The sequence below is a fragment of the Lutra lutra genome, chromosome 3 (genome assembly GCF_902655055.1).
Source record: "Lutra lutra chromosome 3, mLutLut1.2, whole genome shotgun sequence".
NCBI classification, from domain to species: Eukaryota; Metazoa; Chordata; class Mammalia; order Carnivora; family Mustelidae; genus Lutra; species Lutra lutra.
This window is the reverse complement of record NC_062280.1, coordinates 8,216,184-8,242,349: the sequence shown is the minus strand read 5'-3', so window position 1 is coordinate 8,242,349 and position 26,166 is coordinate 8,216,184. Positions and strand designations below refer to the sequence as shown.

Genomic DNA, 26,166 nt, shown 5'->3' with positions numbered 1-26,166 from the left:
ATTTCACACAGGACAGAGAGTTAGATGGTTGGATACCATTTGGCGATGGCAGATCTTGGTTAACTCTGTTTGACCCCACAACACCATGGAAGAAAACCTGGCTGGCTCAGGGTTTACTGTTCTTATTCTTATCATAAAAGGGGGAGGTGAGAATAGAGCAGGAAGAATGAGCTCACCCAGAGTGCAAAAACTGACTTCGAGAGAACATATTTCTGTCTGTAGGAAGCTCACAAATATGTAGTAAGCTACAAATATGACATTAAATATACAAGTGTTTGAAACAAGTCCCAGATCAACAGTTGTGTTGAAACTTTAGGGTCCAGGAAGGTTAGATGATTAAAATCTAGCTCCTCATCTTTTTTTTTTTAAGAACCATTATATCTTTCATGGTCAAGATTTCAAAGAGAGAGATGATGTTTCAATCCTTTCTCCTTTCCCTCATGTACAAATGATAGCAGATCGAAGCCAAGAAATGGAGGTGACTTGTTCAGGGTCACAGGAGTAATTAATGAAGGGCAGGGCCTGGTGAAGAGCTAGAGTTTCCTGATTTGCAGTATTCATGATGGTTAATGAATTTCATTCTAGCAAGTGTGGCAAGTTTTTTTTTTTTTTTCCCAAAAATGTAATTTAACCTTTAGAGAATGGTAGTTTTCCAAAAGGAGTAAAAGAAACTTGTGTTTGCCAGGTGAATTTTTTAGAGATGTCATTTTAATAGCCTGCCCAGTCTAAACGTCTCTGCTATAAGATCACAGTTTCTCACAATAAGTTAAAAAGTAAAACATTACTGTAAAGCATAAACAATGAGAAAATGATGTGTGCACGGCTAAGTAGCCTGGAGACAAATCATAACTTGGCCAGCGCTGTCTTTCTTCCGTCTTCCAGGAATGCAAGAAGATGGCCGCTGATGATAGATCCTCAAGGTCAGGCTAACAAATGGATCAAAAACATGGAAAAAACCAATAGTCTTCACGTGGTTAAATTAAATGATCCTGACTATGTCAGGACTCTGGAAAATTGCATCCAGTTTGGTACCCCTGGTAAGTATGTGAATAATAAGTGTGTGTTAGGAAATGCCTGGAGAGGGCACAATTCACCCAAAAGGATATAGGTTTTTTTCTTTTTTAAAAAGATATTTGTGTCAGACTCATCTTCAGTAAATAATGACTTTGTTATGTCTTTCATTACTTATTGATAATTATCCAGGAACTTGAGAGATTTTTGTTCTCGTGGGTTAGGCTGTTTTCTTTGTCCCAAGATTCATTTGTGATGCATCCTCTTATGTAATTGTTTTCATTTTTGTCTGTGCTTTGCCATTCTTAGTGCTTGCTATAACTCCACTACTACAATTAAAAGGACCACTTGATATGCCAGAGGTATTTTAACACAACATTAGTCCAATTGTGTGTTTATTCTTCCTTCGATTGTCCTACCAAAGTGGCAGAGAAGTGAATACACATTTCGCACGGCTCTTATCTGCCACAATGGAGAGATGAGAAACATGACAGAATTTTTCAGTAAAGCCCCATGCACCTGTCACATTTGTCAAAATATTTACGATTTGAGTAAATTGGGGTTGTCACATTTTAAATCTATGTTATCTGTCAAATTTTGGCTATTTACTTGACCAAATAAATACATGTGGACATTATGAAATGACAACGTATTTATCCTTAGGATGAGTTGAGTAAATCCCAGTTGCCGTTAGAGCTAATACTGCTTGGAAGAATGATAACAAACGTATCAGGCAGGTAGTCTTACAGACATTTTATTTTTGCATATTAATAATGGGCTAATCTTTAAAATATTATAAATTTTAGGTTTGTTAGGATTCACATGGAATGAAAAAACTAAATCTACCTACAAAGTCTGTGTTTGTGTATACGGACAGGGAGACACACATGCAAATGGTATTTCATTCATCCAACTGGTGTTAGAGTATGGTGACAGAGGTGTCACAAGAAAGGGCAAACAGCTCTACTCTCAAATATCTTTCTTGTTTAATAGTATCAGACAGTATGTGTGGTATGTATAGACAATATGCATAGTATAGTAGTATAGCTAACTGTAATAAACATAGAAAGTGGGCATATGTCACTAACCCTTGTTAGAACCACTGTGCTCTTATGGGTAGGTGTGCTAGCTCTGGAATTGGAGTACCTGCCTCTGTTACTCTTTGTTTAGTTCAATGATCTGAGACTCAGTTTCCCCATTTGGTACTTTGACCAGATAGTGTGAGAAGGAAATGAGTTACTGTGGTTTGGGTACTTCTGGTAGTGTCTGATAAATTCAATGTATGTTGTTTCTTAGTTGGAGATTTACTATGTGGTGTGTGCATAGTCTCTTTTAGTTATATTCGTATTATATTTAATTATATTAGCACAACAAAAAAGACACAGATGTTTACAAGAACTCAGAGAAATAGGGAAAATATCTTGAAAGAATTGGTACCTTAAATACTTTAATTAAAATTACTTGATTTCATTTAGTCAAATTTCCTTGATACGCTAAAAAATAAACAGTCATTTAGCATCTACCATGTGCTTAACATTCTGGAATTCTACAGTCTCAGTCATGGATCTTGCTGTTAGTGTTCCATAATTTTAGGGAAGAAAGGGCCATGGAGACAATCAGTATAGACGTTTCCAAACTGTGGGAGAGAAAGTCAACTTTTAGTGGGTCAAGACCAGCATTTTTCAATGAAATACAGTAGAACAGAATAAAATAAAATACACTGCATAGCATGGAGTCAAGGTAAGCATTAGTTCATTAAATTTTTGGAGTTTAAGGTATATATGTGCCTAATCAAAATTTAAAATATATTTCTTGCTTGGAGTTGCGCCCATAAAAATATGAAATCCAATAGTAATTCCAATCACTTCATTTAATCAACAAAGTAAATGAGGTGCTTGAGAATGTTAGTTACTTGGCTTAACCAAGATTGTATCCCCAGTAAAGGGCAGTGCTGAAACTAGTCCCCAAGACCCCCGCCTTTGCCCAATGTCTACTGGACCACTCGCAGTTGCTTTAACCTACTTTTGGGGATGAACTACTTTAAAAATGGGTAGTAATTATTTACAATACCTTCAAACATTAGTCATCAGAGAAAGGTGAAAATTTTAAAACTATTATAGAAAGAGTAACAGATGGCAGATTTTGTAACTATTTTTGTATCGGAACTTCAAGTAAAAGAATTGGTTACTGTTACAGTTTTAAAACATAGGCAGTTAAAGACTTCCATTTAAAAATTACTATAGACATTGGCCAATTCAAGAACAGTGGCTTTTGATGCATCATCCCTTGCTGGAAGCCTGGGCGGAGAAGGCAAAAGTTTTCTCCTCCTTCGTCCACCTGCCTCTGCTTCAGCCAGAGCAGCCTCCCTCTTCTTCGTTTCTATTAAGTTTTAAGATAATATCCTCTTTGGAAAAACAAAAGCATCCTCCTGCTTGCAAAAAGTTTGAAAGCCGTGTTCTAGAAAATAGAGATACATTTATATTAGCTACATCAGTGAATAAGGTGTGCATAGAATATTGATCATATAAATATTGCTGATGAATCAATTTATTTGTACTCCCCAGTAAAGCTGGAAAAATAAGACAACATTTTAAAAAGACATCAACTGGTATAGAAAATCTCTGAATAACTTCTCATTCACTCTATGAAAAAAACAATCTTTGTTTTAAGAACATCTGTCCTACCTGAGCTTGCCTTTCCTTTATCTCCTAGCACTTCGCTTTCTTTTCCCCCTTGGGTCTAACGTGCAAAACTATTTCTGATTTAATTTTCTCTCCTTCGCTCCTTGCTTGTTCTTGCACTCACCTAACAAATATTTGTTGTGCAACTACTACATGCCGCTGAAAACATAGCATGAGCAAGACAGACTTGGTCTCTGCTGTTTGGGAGCTTATTGGTTTCAAGAGGGCGACCGTGATTACACGTGTGATGAGAGTCGTAACACGGGTGGATACGGTGCACAGGAGCAGGGAGTTCGTAGGACCTGGCATCGCTTCCCATCTCTTGGCTTTCTGCGTTCTTCCATCCACTGGTGAATTCGTTTAAGGGCAGCCTTTAAGACACAGCTCAAACAGCTCTCTTCCTATGACATCTCTACCTCTCCAGTGAAATGCCAATAGTGAAGTTTTTACAAATTTCTACTATTGCCCTTATGATTATGTACGTAACTGTTTGCTTCTCACCTCCAAGCTCTTTGAGGGTCCCCAGTAGGTGGTTCAAAATGGGTGCAAAATGCTATATCGTTGAGCAGAAATACACAGAGGATTTTTTTCTTATAAATTTGAAGTCTGACATAGAATAATGTAGATAATTCATCATTTTATAAAAGCCTGGTATCAGTTGCTGTCATAAGGGAGAATTATATATGAAAGGAATACTTGGGTCTCCTTTATATTTTTCTTAGGAAGGATAACTGTGTTTAGTGAGATGCTCTGCCTTACTCAAAAGACATTAGCAGCATGTGTTTGGTCTCCAATGTTGGCTTCCCACTAGGTTTGCAAATGCAGGATGAGCTGACATTTGGAAACAAGGACAGGTTTTTACGGAAATCAGTATATGGTTAACTTTGATGATAGAAAAATGAAGAAAAGCCTGTCTCATTAACTTTTGCTCCTGTATTTTAACATGAAACATATTTTGATCTAGTTAAAATTTAGAGGAGTCAAAATAAAATAGTTAAATTAAGGATAACATTCTGGGGTAATTTGTGTACCTATAGATTTTTGTTCTTTTTCCTGTTTCTTAAGTTTAGAATATTTTTGATTTCTCACTGAGGCTCATAATGTAGTAAATATTCAATTCTGAGAACAGATTTATTTGAAATCAGGATGCTACAGAAAACAGGTATAAGACTTGATTCTGTTAGGAATACATTTTCACTTTTTGGGAAAAGAATCAAGTGTGTAATATTTAAGTTTTATAATATGTATTTTACCTTTAAAGAGACTCATACATATAAATTTAGACACTCTTAATTCCATTTCAAAATAGGAAACATATTGGTGTAGGGGCTGAAATTGTATATTTTTAGGGAAAAATAATTTAAAGATGAGATTTTAATCCAAAAATTTCTGTTAATAAATGTTGAGGCAATTAAGCAAAGTTTAAATATTGTAACACTTCATAAACAGGATTTCCAGTTCATATCTTATTCTAGAAAATTAATAGATTTTAAAAATCTGATCATGTAAAAATAAAAATGAGAATTCGGTATCTAGTATCACTGTTGTCACTTAACATTATTAGGAAAGTTCTTTTCAGTGCAATAAAATATAAGAAACAATGAGAGTGCAATAACATTTGGAAAGAGGAAATAATATTTGTAGATAATATATTTCATCTAGAAAATCAAAGAAAATTAGCTAAAAATCTATTATAATAAAAGAATTTAATGGAGTAGATATATTCCAAAAACAAGATTTAAAAATAACTGAGAAAAAGTTGAGTGTGTAGTAATTCTAGCCAACCAGTGAATAGGAAGCGAAACAAATAAAGCAAAAACTTAGCATGACTTTAACAATGTATAGTAAAAAAATGACAAAACTTCACAGAAAAGCACAATTTGAGTAGGACATCTCATTTGGTCTGATAAGAAAATTAAATGTTATAAACATGTCACTCTTTCAGAAATACATATTTTAGAAATAATGCCAAAGTTAACCTAGAAAAAATAAATGAAAAAGCCAATAAAAATTCAGAAGAAGAGTGAGTTTTCAATTAACAAATAAGTTCTGGAATAAATTTTAATACATGTAAGCCTTTAACACATTATAAAGTAAATGTTATGAACCAATGGAGAAATGGTAGGTTATTCAGCAAAAGGTGTTGAAGAAGTGGTTTTGTGGAAAAATGTGTTAAGTCAGAATCTTACCTCAGACCAAAATATGTTCTAGATGAATTGAAGAATTAAATATGAAAGGCAAAAATAGAAGACATAAATGCTAAAAGAACATAGGGGAATAACTAACTTGTCTTTGAGAAGAAACTTTCTAAAAAAATACACACTTGATAAAAATATTCATATATTTGACTCTAAAATTTATAAGCTAAGCCAAGAAACATCAAACTTAAGAGACTGTTGGGCAATTAGAATTTATGGAATTTGTATCCCAATTTAAGCAATCAAACTGTAATCAAAATATTTTAAGTCGGGGCACCTGGCTAGCTCAGTTGGTAGAACATGACTCTTGATCTCAGGGTTGTGAGTTTGCACTCCATGTTGGATGTGGAGCCTATTAAAATATAAATTAAAAATTTTTTTAAATTGAAATAAAATATTTTAAGACAATGTGGAAGCCTATTCCTTGCCATATATTTGCTAAGATTTTGAATTTTGAATTATCTTTTTTAAGCTATGGCAATTTTTTAAAAGATTTACTTATTTATTTTAGAGACAGAGAGAAAGAGAGCAGGGAGAGGTAGGGGCAAAGGGAGAGGGAGAGAATCTCAAGCAGACTCCCTGCTGGTCAGGGAGCCCCGCGTGGAGCTCAGTCTCATAACCCTGAGATCATGACCTGAGCAGAAATCAAGAGTTGGATACTTAACTGACTGAGCCACCCAGGTGCCCTGGCTGCGAAAATTTTTTAAAAAGAATCTTTACCTGTGTGCCTAAGTGGCTCAGTTGGTTAAGCGACTGTCTTTGGCTCAGGTCATGATCCCAGAGTCCTGGCATTGAGTCCCGCATCAGGCTCCCTGCTCAGCAGGGAGTCTGCTTCTCCCTCTGATCTTCCTCCTCTCATGCTCTCTCTCTCTCTCTCATGCTCTCTGTCTCAAATAAATAAATAGTCTTTACCTTTCAGAGGTACTTAGTCAAATGTCTGAAAGTGAAGTTTTATGATATCTAACGTTTGTTTGTAAATAATCTAGGGTGAGATGAGGAAGAAATGAAAGAAGTTTGGCTAAATTTACAAGGGTCAAAGCAGGAAGATTTGTATATCAAGTTCAGCATACTGTTCTTTTTGCTTTTGAACAAAGCTTGAAAAACTTTTAAAAAGATTTTATTATTTATGTTAAAGACATAGCATGAGTGGACAGGGTGGCAGGGAGGCAGAGGAAGAGGGAAAGAATCACAAATCCCAAACCTACTCAGTGCTGAGCACAGAGCCTGATGCAGGACTCAGTCTCACAACCTTGAGGTCATGACCTGAGCTGGTCTGGTGCTCCACTGACCGAGGCATCCAGGCGCCCCTGACCAAGGTTTGAAAATTTCTACGAGTAAGAAAAAAATGTAAAAAAAAAAAGTGTAAACAAACCTGGTTGTTTGAAAACAACCAGGAAATGGGAGCTATTTGTTACAACAATGTTAAAAGATACAAATAAAGTTTTAAAAACTAGCACTTTATGACAATGAACGATATTTGTTCCCCAATACCTATTGGTTTCCCTGTATTTCCATGGGCAACACTGCATTCATAGTTAAAGGAATTCCCCAACTTCCGTTGTGATTGCATATGATCATGTGACTATGGTCTGGCCGTCAAGGTGTCAGTGGAAGTGCCATTTGTGATCCTCAGGAAATCTTCCTTAAGGATGTTTTTCCTTTTCTGTTTCACACACTGGTCCTTCCCACCCTGGACAGATTGCCTCGGGCTCCCTTTACATGAGCTATAAAGTCCTTTCTCATGTCACAGTCATTGTGGGTTTTTTATCACTTGGAGCTGTACCGAATTGTAAAGAACATACACAATAGGAGAATGGGCCAGTGTACTAATAGATAATGTCCAGAGGGGGGAAAATAGAATTAGACAAAGAGCATCCAAAACATCAAGCCTTGAATACAAATTTTAACTATTTTTACCTTTCAAGTTTTACGAGTCATGAATACAGTATTTAATGCTGTCCATCTCACATGGTGGTTAAGGAAGCCATGGCAGTAGCCACCCTGATCAGTTCAAGTGTTTGCTTTGTCATTTACCAGCTGATTTAACTGGAAATTTTAGCTCCGTTGCCTTGCCCCAGTTTCCCCACATGTAAAAATGGGGTAACAGTATTCCATGTTATTTAAAACATTTGAGGGTGAGAAAATAAAATGTCATCATGGTGCCTGGCATTTATAAATACAATATTATATAAAAACAGGTTTAAAAAGGGGAAAAAAAGGAGTGCTCACTGCAACTCTGAAATTTCTACAGCCATTCAGGAAAGCAATTTGGTAATATAAATAACCTTTAAATTAATTGCACTTCTAGGACTCCAGCTTGATTAAGTAATCAGAGATGAACACAAGGGTTTTTTCAAAAAGATATTCACTGTAGCATTATTAACAACAGAAAAAATGGAAGCAATCTAAATAATAGATTAATGTATTTAATCCATTATAATGCACTCATATTATTTAACTATGAAAAATAATCATTTTATTCAAGCAGAAAATGAGAATGAATTTTAAAATCATCTGAGATGCCAGCTTTGGTTAATTAAGATCTCAGCAGTGAAGGAAATTGGCAAGACAATTTTAGGAATTCATTTAGCCAGGTGTAACCTCTGGGAAGGAGTAGAGTATGTCTGTACTTTAATGGCAATAGAAGTTCAAATACCCACCATCCGGATGCCCTAAGCTCCCCTTTCCCAGCAAGACTGCACATCTAGGCCCTCAAAGGACTTACATAAAACACCATTATTCAAGGTTGGCTGCAATAGCACCCCCAAACTCCAACACGTAAGACTAATTTGGCAAATGTATCATGAGCCTTAACGATGTCACTGGTCTTTCATCCAAGGATTCCCTTTCTAGAATGCTGTCATAAGAAAATATTTAAGCACAAAGTTTTTGTACACAGTGCTATTTATAATATTGAGAACACACAACAATTGAAATATCTAATAGTAGAGAATTGACTTAAAATATTAGATAAAATTAATATTGAGACTATTATATAGTAATTAAAAGCGTGTTTATTAATTTTAACTGGTATATTTATGGTATAATGTCAAGCAAAATAATTAGGATGCGAAATTAGATATATTGTTTAGTCTCAATTGTGCATAGAAGATTAATAAAATACTGAAGAGAAAATTTATTCAAACAAATTTATTCAAAAAATTCAAAAAAATTTATTCAACAAAAAATTATCATAGTTTTGTGTCCTTTTTCTATCAAACCACATATGAGTATGAGTCAATTATGTAAAATATTTAAAAGATAAGCTGAGCCATACTAAACATTCTAAGAGTTTATTTGAGCAAAAATTGGTTGGAATTGGGCATTGCCAGTTTGGATGTGGTTAGATTGCTCCACTGACCAGAGCTGGGGGAAGTAGGGAGAAAAGAAAGGAAATTATTTGGCTGGCAATAGCTTAAAACCTCATTGGCTGCTTGTACTTGGTTATCCTTAGGATTTTTATTTTTATTTTTGATTGTTATCCTTAGGATTTTTATTTTGACTTTGTGACCTTGAGCCCTTAATAAGCTTAGATTCCGGTTTGCTTCCTTAGGTCACTGTAGCATTAGAGCCAACTCAGCCTAATGGCCTCCTTATTTAACACTTTTATTCTTTCCTACATTTCCTCATGTTCCACAATAAGCTCGAGTTACTTTCTTAATTAAAAATCAATAACCATTTAAATAGCTATAAGTTGAAATGTTTATTGTCTGGTGTCTCAGATGGATATACCTGCCCACCGTTGTAGTTGGGCACATAGTGAATGGCAGACCAGGTGGGGAGCCCTGAGTAGGACCATAGCCAAGAAGTATGGAAGATTGTGCAAAAGGACCAGATAGACCCACCAGTTCAGCCCATCCCACAGGCACCCAATTATTTTTTATGACACTGTTTCCTTACACTCAGAAGACAAAAATAAATTTATAGGTAACTAGGAATAATAGTAATCTAGGGGCTGAAAGAATTGGGGGGTTGAATGTTTACAGTCAATATTTAAAATAACATGGCATCTTTTTCTGATTCCACGCCAGTGTTGCTAGAAAATGTTGGAGAAGAACTAGATCCTATTCTGGAGCCTCTTCTACTGAAACAGACCTTTAAGCAGGGTGGGAGTACATGTATCCGACTTGGGGATTCTACCGTTGAATATGCACCAGATTTCCGCTTCTATATTACTACAAAGCTAAGAAATCCTCATTATCTTCCTGAAACGTCAGTAAAGGCCAGTATCTAAAGTGAATATTTCTCTCTTGAATTTTACAATCAATGACTGTATTTTCCTCCTAAGGCATAAGAAGGATGGGTTTCCTAAGAAAAATAGATTTTGTCCTTGTTTGGCATTTCCTGAAATTGCTGTAATAGTTCCAAATGTTTATTTTTTGTGTGCATGTGAGTAATAAAGGAGACTTCAGTATGAAGTGGAAAAAAAAAAACTCTGAGAATCTAATTCCTATAGTTGATATTACTCTTAGAATTTCATTGTTAAGAATAGATGATATATATGTACCCCCTTTGTAATAAATGATAATATGCTAATTCTTGGCACTGAAATTTTAAAAAATCCATTCTTCTTTCTTGGAATAAGGATGCTGTTATCTGACTTTATATAATTACTTAAAAGAATTGATATTCATCAGTGGTTCTTTGAAAATACTAGCAAGTCCTTTCAAGAAAATTTAAAGTTTTAGTCAATAACTAAAATTACTTGAGACATTGATCTGCGACTGAGCTCCCGGAGGTCATTCCATATTTTATTCCCAAATCTTGGCACTCAGTAAGGTTGGCACTTGGTCAATGTTTGTGGAATGAGTGTGGGAGGGAGGGATAACTTTCATTTATGGAAACTAGCAAGAGAGGACATTAAGAAATGTTGATTTAGATTTTGAAAGTTACATATGGAGACAAGATTTAACCAGAGAGTTCAAAAACTGTCCTTTTTTAGGAATATTTAAATTAATGTAGGCCTCTGTCTACAGAGGCAGAGGAAGCACAAAGACGACATAATTTATTCCCCCCAAGATGAATTAACTGGTAACTGCTCTCAAGAGGTTTTCACTGTAAATAATATGTATGTTAAGTGACTGTATTTATGACTAAGAAAACACAGGAGCTCAGAATTAGGGACATACTTTAGGCTGGACATTCAGAGAAGCCAAGAAGACTGAGGGAAAGTGGGGTAATCCTTGAGGTTAGTTTTAAAAATACAATGTTAAAATATGGAAAATCTTGACCACTATTTTAACTAATTAAAATAAATGTTATCTAAACACCTAAAAATTGTGTATTGTCTATCAGGAGAGATAGTATCTAGTAGTAATTTAAACATGGATTCTGAAGCCATTTGAACCTGAATACCTTGGTCCAAATCCTAGCTTTATCATTTGCCAGTTGTGACATTAGCCAAATTATTTAATCTCTCTGTCCCTCCATTCCCCAGTCTAGAAAATAGGAATAATAACTATCCATCTCATAAAGTGGTATGAAGACTAAATAAATTAATCTATGTAAGGGCTTAGAATAAGTCCCAGCACATAGTGTTATATGAGTGTTAATGATTAACATTATTATTTAACTTTTAAATATAAGTGAGAAAGTATGAAACCTAAAAGAAAATGTTAAAATCCCAAAACTGTGTTCATTTTTTTTTTTAATAAATGACATGGAAAACCATTTTTCCTTTTCAGTAAGATCTATGAAAATTTCACAAATGACTAACAATTCTCAGTTCACAGGTAACTAGTTATAGAAGCCATAACCTGCTGTGGGGAGGAAACTGATCTATGATTCAGTATTGAAATCCTTACAATCCCTAGGGTGTCTTATTGCTTCATTATTTTTAATTGCTGGGATTGATTAAACAGGGATTAGAAAACATAGTGAGGCAGTTACTTGCTTTCATTTACAAATTAAAATACTTCCTTTAAATCCTATTTTTAGGGTCTTTTATGTACCTTTGCTTTCAAAAGTACCCAAGGGATGATACGGTGCTGCTATAATCCTTTTGAATCTAAATGAAAATAAAATTATGAAATCATATGTTGTATAATTTAAAATGTTTTTGTTATTATTTTCTTTAAATGTTTATTGTCATTTGTGAGCAAATGCTTAGATTTACAAAATCTTGATCTTAAAAGATACAGCACTAATGGAATATGAGTGAATACCTCCATGGGTCTGAAACAATGAAGTAAAAGTTATAAAACATACATTTCTCTCAATAATTTGTGCCCTTGGTTTCTCATGTCAAGAGGACAATCTCTTGAATGCTTTATTTTTTTCCCATGAATAAATGACAAAGCAGTAGAAAATTACAAAATAACATCTTATGAGTTTTTTTAATTGCTTGATTTTAAGAATTTCTTATTCTCCCATTGAAATGTATGATTATGCTCATATAATCTATCCCTAGTGGTATCCAAAGCCCACCACAGGTCAAGTGAGGGGGGGACAAATTTAACCAAGAGGAAACCACCAGGGAGAAGGTGCCAAGTTTGGGCAGAGGAGGGGGTCACCTTCCTAGGGGTACTGCAAGAAATTGTTGTACACTTTCTGATCGCAGGTAGGATATTTTCTTACAGAGATGGAATTACCCTATTCTTGCGGAGGGAATATTCTCAAATTCTCTTACTAGGAAAGGTGGGGACATGTAGAGTCTCCCACTCAGCAGCCAAAGCCTAAGTACAGGCAGACACTTCACAGCCGATGGGCACAGGGTTTCACCAGAAATCAGCCATAGCAGAAATGAAAGTCACGGGGAAAGGAGGCACAGAAGGTGATGCTCGAGACATAAACACAGAACCGAGCTCAAGACCCAAGGGCAGAGAGCAGGCAGATTATAAAACAGATGTTTAAAAGAGCCAGGGTGCAGGGTAGGGGTTCTGGAATTAAACCAAGGTCAAGTAAGCATTTGTTGACCTATGGGTTCACTGATGATCAGAACCAAAGAGTTTCTGTAGTTTATTGCTGGGAGCATGATGGGTGTATGGAGGCTGGGATGAGAGTAGATTGTAGAGCACTGAAGAATGGAATGATGGGGGAGACAAAAAGCGTATATAAATAAATAAGATTTTCAACAGTATAGTTGCGAAGGCACAAAGAGAGATCATTCCATAGCTGAAGGGATTGTGGGAGAAACAGAATGAATTATTTGTTTATTTGCTATGTGAAAGACCTCCGCATGCCAACTTTCCCACTTATGGGAAGCAACCAGGGGAGGAGGAATTTTAAGATGTAGGAAACAGAGCCTGTAAGAGCCATTACATACTAGGAGTATAAAGTAAGTGTTGATAGATTTCACCTCAATGGATACCATTAAAATGTATATTTCCTAGTTCACAATAATGGCTGTTCATACTGTAATGTGATTATCTAATAGGTCATATTGTAATGTTACATTATATATCATACATTTTAAATCATGTAATATGATTATCACATTATAAATATCATATATGCTCATGAGGAGTAATAACAGTGTTCTTTTTCCTCCTGTCTCACTTGTTAAGGTCTCCTTTACTTTTGATCACCACCAGGATCCATAACATAAATTAGCCCATCCAGCCAGTACGAAAGATAGCTTCCAACCTGATTCTAATGGATTTGGGGATTAAACAGTTGTCAGAAATTGGATCAGTTTGTAATAGGAATAAACTGATCACCCAACAAAACCCTTTGAAATATACATTTATGCCTGTGAGAAACTTTGGTGGGTTTTTAATCCAGCAGCCAAACTTGCCTGTATCTGTAATCATAATCTCTACAAATTGCCACTTTTCACATATACTACTATAGTAAATAGAGTCTATTTTAAGGTTAGAACTTATAAAAGCGGAGGCTTTCTCAATAGAAACAATGGTGCAATTCTTGTTTATTTTTCCACTACAGGTAACATTACTCAACTTCATGATCACGTCGGAGGGAATGCAAGATCAGCTGCTGGGAATTGTGGTGGCCCGAGAGAGGCCAGACCTTGAAGAAGAAAAGCAAGCCTTGATACTACAGGGAGCCGAAAACAAAAGGTAACAAACATTATAAAGCACAGAATTATTGGGGCGCCTGCGTGTCTCAATCAGTTAAGTGCTGGACCCTTGATTTTGGCTCAGGTCATGATCTCAGGTTGAGCTGAGCACGGAGTCAGCTTAAGATTCTCTCTTCTTCTACCCCTCCCCCACTGCCCCATGTCCCACTCACATGCACGCGCTCTCTCTAAAAAACAAAACTAAACAAAACCAAAAAACACAGAATTTAGTAGGTGCATTGAATGGGGAGAATTAAGAGGAAAATAGAAGGCATTACAGTGTCTCTATGTTAATTTAGAAACCTGCATAAGAGTATATTTTTACATAAAAGTTCTCGGGCACTAGAAGAACTGGAAGGCCTACCCCACACAAGTCAAGGCAATGAATTTTCAAGTATTCAACAAAGTTTTAGCACAAAAGTTTTGGTATTCATAATGTAACTGATGTTCTCTCTCTGAACTAGCACACTACATCCTGCTGTCCGCTCACACTATCTCTAGCACAGGTACAAAGTGTAAAGCTCTAGAAGTCATGAAAAATCTTGGAAAATAAATGGAGTGATACTCTGAGTTCACTTAGGCTGAGATACTTGATGGCAGAGCAGATCGGTTATACCTCTCCCTCCCGTTACCACATAAATGATTGTCGGGAAGAGAAGTGGAGCAGAAAGTCCTGTCTTTTTGACATTTTGCAAGATAAGAAATTAATTATACAACATCACCGTTATGGGTGTTTGTCACAAAATGATGCGTTTCTTTAGGTTCCAAGCTCTTTGTTTCCTAGACAAGAATGTGGGCGTGAAGGGAATTTAAATGATTTCTTTTTCTTCTGAGAAAATTGTGTTTTATTCCAGGCAGTTAAAAGAAATAGAAGACAAGATTTTAGAAGTTCTTTCATCTTCGGAAGGCAATATATTAGAAGATGAAACTGCTATTAAGATATTATCTTCCTCCAAGGCTTTGGCTAATGAGATTTCTCAAAAGCAGGAAGTAGCCGAGGAGACGGAGAAGAAGATTGATAGCACCCGCCTGGGCTATCGGCCCATCGCCATCCATTCCACCATCCTGTTCTTCTCCATCGCTGATCTAGCTAACATCGAGCCCATGTACCAATACTCACTGACCTGGTTTATTAACCTTTACATCCTGTCTATTGAAAATTCAGAGAAGTCAGAAATTTTAGCAAAAAGGTACGTAAAAGAAATACTGATTAGTAGGAATACTAACCGATGCACGAAAATGTAGCAGTAATTGGTGGTGGCTCTTGCTGTTGTTACAGAATGGTGTGGGTATGCCATCTCTGCTAACGCGAACTTGATTAATCATTGTTCTAGAAATAAATCTGAGGGTGAGAAATGGAATAGATGTGACCAAATTCAGCCTGCCAGGAAATCGTTTACTGGGAGATAGGATTATAATGTAATTCTAAAAGGAGGAAACATTTATCTCTGTTGATCATTTGCAAAATGTATTTGTGATTGGAGGCATGGAAAGACTAGATAATACCCCTAAAAGACAGGACTCTTACCCTCTGTAAACCAGCGTTCCAAAAGTTGCAGATGTACATTCTGATATATACATAGTTATACTTTGTCAAGTAACAAGTTTTTTTAAAATACCTTGCTGTGATTATTTGTGTTACTCTTACTTACATAAAATACCTTATTTTATACTTGGCTATTGTAATAAAGGAATTAAGACCTTGACAGTAAGTGTATAAGAGAATAAAATTTCATTTTATTATCAGTGAGGTGAATTTTAGTTTGGTATTGAAACCTATGTTGAATAGGACCTAACATGAAATTACTTCTTGAACAAAGAAAATAGTTCATTGCGATCATGGCCCTCTCTAAACTTACTGATCAATATGAAGCTGGATACTTCTGTTTCTTGACTGTTCATACCCACAAAGGAAATCCAATTTAATACTGATCACTCGCAGTGCAGAATTACTTTTTAGAAATTCAAAATGAGAATCTCCTGAAAATCTGAATTGAATTGCTCTCATTTACTACAGTAGAACTTTGCTAAAATTTGAGTATTCTCAGACTGAGCAATTTCTTGTTAGTACTATTATTTTACAACCTTAAATATGAGATCAGTGAAGGTGTAAAGACTGACACTGGGCTTAGCAAACAGTCTCTCAGCTGTCTGCCCCTGAGGAAGAGAAGTGGGTGGCCACCTTCAAGAAGAAACGCCTCCCAGTGGAGATTAAAGTGTGTTTTTTTAATTACGATACTTGAAAATGTGTTGTTTCTTTCTCTATTTCTTCTGCTATCTGAAATTTTCAAGGGTAGGAAGGATTACTAAAATATAGAAAACAAAATTTTAAGTGACCTTTCTTAGAAAAGCTCCCAGCCACTTGCATTATGTTAGTTAATTGAACAAGCATGTCTGGTTTTTACACAAGGTTCTGAGTTCCCGGAGACAAGGGTTTAGGAGGGTTTGTTTGTTGTTTAATATTCTCAGAACTTATCACAGTGCTCATCACATGGCGCCACAACAGTAAACAGGGTTTTGTTTTTCACTGCAGTTGTTTTCCTCTACCTTGTTTAAAACAAGTCACCAAAATATCATCTTAACTACTTTTAAATTAAGGTATTTGCTGGAGTCTAGAGAAGAAAACTAATTTTCTCTGTCACTTAGAGACACGCTTTGTGTACAAGAGTTAAAAATTAGAACAATTTTATGCTTTACAACTAATTATTCATTTCTTTACTATATCTTGTCTCATCAAATTAGAACTCACCCACACATATGACATGTTTCTTCCTGTGACCATAGTCCCTTATGATTTCTAGAAAATTAAATCCTTTTACCCAGATGTGAGATTTGGATGGAATCTAGAAAACAAAATATGTCTTCTCTACTTAAGCTCCTTTCATTTTCATACAATGCAAATCTTATCCATGACTCCAGTGGTCCTGAAAGTGTAATTCTGGAACCAACCGAAGAGTAAATAGGAAAAGCATATTTGAAAACTTTCATTGAAATTTATCAGTCTACACTCAGAAGCGTGCAGAAATCAGAGTATTTGCTCAATGAACTTTCATCGTTGAGGACAGCTGTGTAACTAGCGCCCAGATCAAGACCCAGAACATTATCGACAGCCCAGAAACCCCACTTTGTGTCCCCTTCTAGAGACTAACCCAGCCCCTTCCACCAAGCTGAAGACTGTCCTGACTTCCCACACCATGGATTAATTGGCCTGTTTTAGAACATCGTGTGAATGGAATCGCAGTGTGCTCCGGGGTGTCCGACTTCCACTGTCTTTTGCATAGGCTGTGGTTCATTCGCTTCCATTGTGCTAGTATGTGGTCGGGAAAGAACCGAAGCAAAATGTTTTCTCAACCCAGTTTCCTCCACGAAGGTAGGAGAGAAAGAAAACAGTTTGGTTATTCAGTAAACATTAAACCAGAATGTGTCGCGTATCACAGACAATCCACTAACAGATCATGAAGGTAGAAATCTCAGCCCCAATTTACCTGCTAACTGAAGTGACCATCTGGGCTAGCAAACGGGCTTTAGCCAGAGGAAAAACACACGTGGTTTGTGGAGGAGTTCCCCTTGACCGCATCCTGGCCGGCACCTGTGGTCTCTTGTTTTCCCAATGACGGCAGTTCTATCAGCTGTGAGGTAGTCTCTCCTCATGTTTCGATCTGCATTTCCCTGAAAATTAGTGACGCTGAGCATCTTCTCATGAGCCCTATTGCCTATTTTGATGTCCTCTTTTTTTTAATTTAAAGATTTTATTTATTTATTTGACAAAGAGATAGCACAAGGAGGCAGAGCAACAGGCAGAGAGAGGGGGAGAAGCAGGCTCTCCACTGAGCAGAGAGCCCGATGCAGGACTCGATCCCGAGACCCTGAGATCACGACCCGAGCCGAAGGAAGCCGCTCAACCAACTGAGCCACCCAAGCGCCCTATTTTGATGTCCTCTTTAGAAAAATGTCTGTTTAGGTCTCCGGCCCATTTTTTTTTTTTTAAGATTTTATTTATTTATTTGACAAAGAGAGGTCACAAGTGGGCAGAGAGGCAGGCAGAGAGAGAGAGAGGAGGAAGCAGGCTCCCTGCTGAGCAGAGAGCCTGATGCGGGGGCTTGACCCCATGACCCTGGGATCATGACCTGAGCCAAAGGCAGAGGCTTTAACCCACTGAGCCACCCAGGCGCCCCCTCCGGCCCATTTTTTAATCAGATTTTTTTGTTATTGAGCTGTTAGTTCTTCGTATATTTTGGATATTAACTCTTTATTTGATATTTGGTCTGTAAAAATTTTCTTCTATGGCTGCCCTTTCATTTTTTTGTTGTTTCCTTTGGGTTTTTTTTGTTTGTTTGGTTTTGTGTTTGTGTGTGTGTGTGTGTGTGTGTGTGTGTGTGTGTGTGTGGTGTGTTGCTTGTTTTGAAGTATGGTTGACACACAATATTCTATTAGTTTCAGGTGTACAGCATAGTGACTGGACAAGACCATATGTTATGCTTTGCTCACCACAAGGGTAGCTCCTGCCTGTCACCATACAACACTATTGCAATGTCATTGACTTAGTCCCTGTGCTGTACCTTTTATTCCCGTCACTTCATTTCGTGACTGGAGGCCTGCACCTCCCACTCTGCTTCACGCATTGTGCCCATCCCCTCAACACACTCCTCCCTGGCAACCATCAGTTCTCTGCACTTATGGGTCTGTTTCTGCTTTTTGTTTGTTTGTTTTGTTTTTTAGATTCCACATAGGAATGAAATCATTTGGTATTTGTCTTTGTCCGACCTATGTCACTTAGTATTCTATCCTCTAGATCCATCCATGTTGTTACAAATGGCAACATCTCATTCTTTTCTATGGCTAAGGAATATTCCAATTGTGTATATATGTACACACTCCATTTTCTTTATCCATTCATCTATTGACAGGCACCTGAGTGGCTTCTGTATCTTGGCTATTGTGAAAAATGCAGCAATAAACATGAGGGTGCAAGTATCTTTCCAAATTGGTGTTTTCATTTTCTGGGTAAATACCCAATAGTGGAATTACTGAATCATATGGTATTTTTGTTTTAAAGTTTTTTGAGGAACTTCCATACTGTTTTCCGCAGTGGCTGCACCAATTTAAATTCCCACCAACAGTGCACAAGGGTTCCATTTCTCCACATCCTCGCCAACACTTCTTGTCCTTTTGATTCTAGTGATTCTGAGAGGTGTCAGCTGGTACCTCGTTGTGCTTTTGATTTGCATTTCCTGGGCAATTAGTGACGTTGTGCATCTTTTCATGTGTCTGTTTGACTCTATATGTCTTTGGAAAAATGTCACTCAGATCCTCTGCCTATTTTTTTTTAATTTTATTTTTTATAAACATATATTTTTATCCCCAGGGGTACAGGTCTGCGAATTGCCAGGTTTACACACTTCACAACACTCACCATAGCACATACCCTCCCCAATATCCATAACCCCACCTCCCCTCTCCCAATCCCCTCCCCCCATCAACCCTCAGTTTGTTTTGTGAGATTAAGAGTCACTTATGGTTTGTCTCCCTCCCAATCCCATCTTGTTTCATTTACTCTTCTCCTACCCCCTCAACCCCCCATGTTGCATCTCCTCTCCCTCATATCAGGGAGATCATATGATAGTTGTCTTTCTCCGATTGACTTATTTCGCTAAGCATGATACCCTCTAGTTCCATCCACGTCGTCGCAAATGGCAAGATTTCATTTCTTTTGATGGCTGCATAGTATTCCATTGTGTATATATACCACATCTTCTTTATCCATTCGTCTGTTGATGGACATCCTCTGCCTATTTTTAATCAGGATATTTAGGGTTTTGGTTTTGAGTTTTATAAGTTGCTTATATATTTTGGATATTAATCCCTTATCAGATATATCATTTGTGAATATCTTCTCCCTTTCAGTAGTTGCCTTTTTGTTTTGTTGATGGTTTTCTTCACTGTGCAAAAGCTTTTTATTTGTATAGTCCCAATAGTTTCTTTTTGCTTTTTTTTCCTCTTGCCCAAGGAGACGTATCTAGAAAATGTTGCTAAAGCCAATGTGAAGGAAACTACCACCCGTTTTCTTCTAGGAGTTTTACGGTTTCAAGTCTTACATTTAGATATTTAATCCATTTTGAGTTTATTTTTGTATATGTACCAGAAATAGCCCAGTTTCATTCTTCTACATGCAGCTCTTGTTTTTCCACCACCATTTGTGAAAAGACTGTCTTTTCCCCCATTGAATATTTTTGCCTCCTTTGCCATAGCTGAATTGGCTATGTAAGCATAGATTTATTTCTTGTTGCTATTTTGCTTTCTTAGTTGTTTCTTCTGCGCGCAGAAGCTTTTGGGTTTGAATTAATCCCATTTGTTGATTTTTGCTTTTGTTTTCTGCTTTTGGTGTCATGTCCAAGAAAATCACTGGGGAAATCAATGTTGATAGGTTTCTTCCCTACATTTTCTTCTAGGAGCTTTATTGTATAAGGTCTTAAGTTTACATCTTAGACCCATTTTGAGTCAATTTTTATGAGTGGTATGAGATAGGGGTCCATTTTCATTGTTCTACATGTACATGTTCTGCCATTTGTGACATGCATTGACCTTGAGCACATCATGCTAACCAAGATAAGTCAGAGAGAAGTACTGTGGATATCACTTATATGTGGAATCAAAACAAAGTTCATGTCTGTAAAAACTAAAAACAACAACAAACAGTAAAATGCTGGTTCCCAAGGGAAGGGGGTGGGTAGGATAAATGGATGGTGTTTAAGGGAATCAACTTGTAACAACTAGTAAAATTATTTCTTATTTCTTTCTACTCAGCAACTAAAAGATATTTTATTTTTGCTTGCCTTCTGATGGTTATTATTCATAATAATTCTTACTTAACTATTACACCAAACATACGTTATGACTGTTATATATATGTATATATATGACTATGACATAGAGCTATATACTGTGAAATAGCTATAGTAATTTGGATCATCTGTTTTTTATCAAATTTTTAATATAGCAAAATAAACAAATAATTATAGCAAAAAAAAGAAAAAACTCCATTGAAGTACAGAAACAAAAATCTAATGAGGATATAGTTTTGTTACAGGGACCAAACAGAAATCTCTCTCAGTAAACAATATAAGTGTATACATACACTTTGAGTGTTTTTTTTTCTTTTCCTTCCACTTCTATCAAGATCATTTTTCCCGTGTTACTAAGTACTCTTCTGAAACATAACTTTTTTTTTAAAAGATTTTATTTATTTATTTGACAGAGAGAGAGAGGGAACACAAGCAGGGGGAGTGGGAGAGGGAGAAGCAGCCTTCCCGCCGAGCAGGTGGCCCGAAGCGGGGCTCCATCCCAGAACTCGGATCATGACCCGAGCTGAAGGCAGACGCTTAACGACTGAGCCACCCAGGCGCCCCGAAACATAACTTTTAATAGTTGCACAATATACCATTTTGTGAATGTGCCATGATTTTCATATTTTAAGACTCGCAAGTAATCCACATTGTTCATTATTTCTGTAGGCTAGAATCCCAAAATTAGAACAAAGGTGTTTACTTCTTTCAGACTCCTGATTGATTATTCAAATATACAACTCCATTGGAGGAAGGCAAGTGATCTTATATCCCCATAACGCACATCAACATTGAAAATTATCACTTTTATCCTCTTTTTCACTATAACAGATTATTAAAATATTGAATTTTAATCTGCATTTTTATCACTGAGACTGAACTTGAATTTCTAATATGAGTGACCTTTATAATTTTCCCTTCAATCTTCCTATCTATAAGAGGAAATTTGTTTTAAAGTGCAGACATTTTTATTTTATTCTAGAAAGACCAAATCTGCATTACCCTGTATTAATTTGCACTGCTACAGATGAGACAAACTAAATACCATGTCGTGTGAAACGACCATGATCAGCATAAACGTGGGGACAGGAATAGTATGATTATTTTAAATCTTCAGAGAATTCAACTATATTTCAGCAACTAGTTTCAAAGCCCTCTCTACCAAGCCCTTTTTCAGAGTTCTCAACTAGAAATAAAATACATCAATTTGTTGTAATTTTCATTATGAGAACGCTGGCAAGGGGACAAAATAATGAAAGAAATAGGCAAGTCAGGAGAAAAATTGAGCTGAAGTGCTTGGTATCCTAGGATGTCAATCTGAAAATAGCCAAGATATGGTGGTACTGGTAGATTATTCTTTTTAGACACATTAAGAAACACTGATAAAATTTTGTTTAACCAAAAAACTATACTAATTTTCCCTTCAGGTAAGTTGATCTGCTTAGTTTGGGCCATTGTCAATCATCAGGTCTCTGCAAAGGTTCTCAGTGAACTATTTATTCTGTTTATTTCTATTACAACTATTATAACCTATTTAATAAAAAAAATTTTTGAAATTTTTATTTCAAAGATGGTTTATTTTCCCCTATGAGATAATTAAGTGAAAATTCTTAAACTGTTATATTCATGTAAAGAATTGCTATGAATACAGAAAACACATGTTAGCACTTACAAGAAAGTTGTTAGTTGCAAATATTATGATTAGTCATAGTTCTATGTTCCATCTATGTGGTAAATAAAAATGTAGCTTATCAAGTTTTGTGATTTCTCCAGCTTTTATGGATTTATAAGCAGAGTAACATACTATCAAATGTTAGTTTAATAAAAAAGCTATCAGTTTTAATCTGTGAATTTAATATATAATATAGAACTTTGGAAGTACCTACAGAATAAAAAAAATCAAATTTTACCCCAAGAAATGCTTTAGAGTTAAAAATAGTCCACAAATCTTTAAATGTATTAGATTAATGTACTAAGCATTGACTTTTTTTCCAAAGAAAGACTAAGTTTTTTTTTTTTTAAATCAATCAACAGTAAAATGCAGTTCTACTGAAGTGTTTCTACATTGTGTAGCTTTCAAATTGGTACATCGTGTTAATGACGACCATTGATTGTTTTGGAGGTAATTGACCAGAAAGCTTATTAGATGAATATTCATCTAAGTGGTTTATACTGTGTTTCCTTGAGAGCATTTTTTTAAGGTATAGTGCATTTTTGTTTATTCACTTGTCTTTCTGTTGACTTGTAGGCTTCAGATTCTCAAGGATCACTTTACTTACTCCCTGTATGTCAATGTCTGCCGGTCGCTCTTTGAAAAGGATAAGCTACTCTTTTCCTTTTGTCTAACTGCTAACCTGCTACTACATGAACGTGCGGTCAGTACTGTTATAATTTGTAGAAAAAGACTAACACTGATTCACTAATTTGCTAATTTATATGGGGGTGTGTGTGTATGTGTATATACGCATAAAAAGGGGTTGTAAACAGTTAAACAATAATTATAGTTAAGGCAAGACATCACAGCTAGACTGAATTTCAGAGGTGAAAAATAAATAAAGCAGAGTACACTGTGTCATTTTTACTTAAATTTATGTGTGTTTTAGTTTAAAATAAATTACTCTCTATTAGAATCTCATTTAAGTATGCTTATAAATTTACTAACTATGTTGATATATTTACCCCAAGTAATCACATAAATGGTAATGTTTTTAAGAACTTGTGCAAGCTAGTCAAATCCAACCATTTGGGTTTAACAATACCTTTCATAAATTTTTGTTCTATTTCAAATCTATTCATTTAAAATATAGGAAATGCGTTAAGAATGAAAGAGGTATTGAAAATAGTGGCAAAAATCACTATTTTATTTACTTAGGTGTTTAAGATTTATTCATTGGATTTGGTGATGTATTGGTTGAATCCTGAAGGAATAAAGGCTTTATTCTTGCATTCTTGCACAAGTTTCATAGCAGTGCCTCATTATGTTTTACAGAGAATAATTGCAAATATGGCAGGTTGAAAGCTTTCTGTCCTCCCCAGATTTTTATCTTATTCCTTTTTATATTTATTGAGTGTAGTTGACACACAGCGACACACAGCAGTTTCAGGTATACAACATAGTGATTCATCAACTCTATACTCCAAGTGTAAGTACCATCCCCCACCACATAATGCTGTTACAGTACCGTCGACTATCTTCCCTATGCTGTAGCTTTTATTCCTGGGAATTACTCATTTCATACCCGAAGCCTGGATCTCCCAGTCCCCTTCACCTGTGTTTGCTGATTCCCTGCCCTCTGCCTTCTGTCTTCCCCTAATTTTTAGAGCCTGTAAGACTCTAAAAAGACATTTTTAGAGCCTGTAAGACTCTAAAAAGACATTTTTAGAAAACATTTACTCAAATAGAATTGTTCTGTTTAGATGAGTAATTCTGGAGGAAAATTATCAAAAAGTAGCTATCGAGAATGGACCTATTTCGAAAGCCAGTTGTAATGGATAGATGGTTCCATATGAGGAAGTGCTCAGGGGCTCCTCCAGGAGTTATAGAATTCCATAAGGACATTACCTAAAACTGGAAAATCAACAGTTCTTTTAAAACGGTTTAAATGTATTATATATATCTATATATATATATATAATGAATTCATTTCTGACTCTACGTGCTACCTTGTTTTCCAAAGATTAATAAAGCTGAGTGGAGATTTCTGCTGACTGGCGGCATCGGACTGGATAACCCTCACGCCAACCCCTGCACGTGGCTTCCTCAAAAATCCTGGGATGAAATATGTCGGCTGGATGATTTACCGTCCTTCAAAAATATTCGTAGGGAGTTTGTGCACTTAAAGGATGGATGGAAAAAAGTATATGATAGTTTGGTATGTTTTTAACCCTTTCGCTTATTCCAAAGTTTTTAAATGGACAAAATAATGCTTAATAATTTATCTTTATCTTTGAATAAAAAGAATATTTAATTAAGCTTTAAACAGTTTGGAAGTAATTTTCTTTTAAAGATTTTATTTATTTATTTGACAGAGAGAGAGATAGATCACAAGTAGACAGAGAGGCAGGCAGAGGGAGGGGGGAAGCAGGCTCCCTGCTGAGCAGAGAGCCCGATGCGGGGCTCGATCCCCGGACCCTGAGATCATGACCTGAGCCGAAGGCAGAGGCTTAACCCACTGAGCCACCCAGGCGCCCCTTTAATTAAGCTTTAAACAACTGTTCGGATCTTGAAATCAAGGTTTCGATTTATATTATCCTCACCTTCTAAATTGGTAGTTCTCTTCTGAACTTGTGTTCAAATCCTTAAATGGTAGTTCTTGTGTTCACATCCTTAAAATGTGTGGAGATGCAGAGCCCTTAAAATATTCTTTTCAAGGGGCCACCTTCGGCTCAGGTCATGATCCCAGGGTCCTGGGGTCGAGCCCCGCATCGGGCTCTCTGCTCAGCAGGCAGCCTGCTTCCTCCTCTCTCTCTGCCTGCCTCTGTGCCTGCTTGTGATCTCTGTCTGTCAAATAAATAAATAAAATCTTTAAAGATTTTTTTTTTTATTTGACATAGAGAGAGAAGCAAGAGCGAGCACAGGCAGACAGAGTGGCAGGTAGAGGCAGAGGGAGAGGCAGGCTCCCTGCCAAGCAAGGAGCCCGATGTGGGACTCGATCCCAGGACGCTGGGATCATGACCTGAGCTGAAGGCAGCCGCTTAACCAACTGAGCCACCCAGGCGTCCCATAAATAAAATCTTTAAAATATATATATTCTTTTCGAATTTCCATGCCAGGTTCTTATTTATTAACAATTTAGACTTTGCAACCATAATAGCAGGTAAGTTAAAAATTTTACAAAAGAGGGTACCTGGCTGTCTCGGTAGAATATGGGACTCGATCTCTCGGCTGTAAGTTCAAACCCCGTGTTTGGTGTAGAGATTACTTAAAAATAAAATCTTTTTTTTTAAATTTCATTTTATTTTTTTTCAGTGTTCCAAAATGCATTGTTTATGCACCATACCCAGTGCTCCGTGCCGTACGTGTCCTCCACAATACCCACCCCCTCCTAGTACCCCACCCCCTCCCAAATCCCTCAGTTTGTTTCTCAGAACATGGAAGACATTGGGAGATGGAGAGGAGAAGTGAGTTGGGGGAAATCGGAGTGGGAGACAAACTATGAGAGACCATGGACTCTGAGAAAAACAAAATCATTAAAAAAAAAATTTTACCAGGGTGCCTGGGTGGTGCCGTTGAGTGTCTGACTCTTGGTTTCAGTTCGGGGCATGATCTTAAGATCATGGGATCGGGCTCCACACTCAACGCAGGGTCTACTTAAGATTCCCTCTCCCTTTGGTCCTCCTGCTTGTGCTCTCTCTCTAAAATAAATAAATCTTTAAAAAAAATTTTTTTATAAAAGAGTTCTTGTTTAGATTTTCTG

At 36.4% G+C, this 26,166-nt stretch overlaps 1 protein-coding gene across 2 annotated transcripts in view; it reads left to right on the top strand.

The window, feature by feature from the left end:
• The window catches only part of DNAH7 (dynein axonemal heavy chain 7), a 273,847-nt gene that overhangs the window by 193,358 nt on the left and 54,323 nt on the right, over positions 1-26,166 (top strand). For both annotated transcript variants that reach the window (XM_047720641.1, XM_047720640.1), the window contains 6 exons: positions 883-1,037; positions 9,922-10,112; positions 13,775-13,908; positions 14,762-15,097; positions 22,998-23,124; positions 24,427-24,621. In XM_047720641.1, coding sequence (XP_047576597.1) covers positions 883-1,037; positions 9,922-10,112; positions 13,775-13,908; positions 14,762-15,097; positions 22,998-23,124; positions 24,427-24,621 — 1,138 coding nt within the window. The remainder of the gene's footprint in view (positions 1-882; positions 1,038-9,921; positions 10,113-13,774; positions 13,909-14,761; positions 15,098-22,997; positions 23,125-24,426; positions 24,622-26,166) is intronic.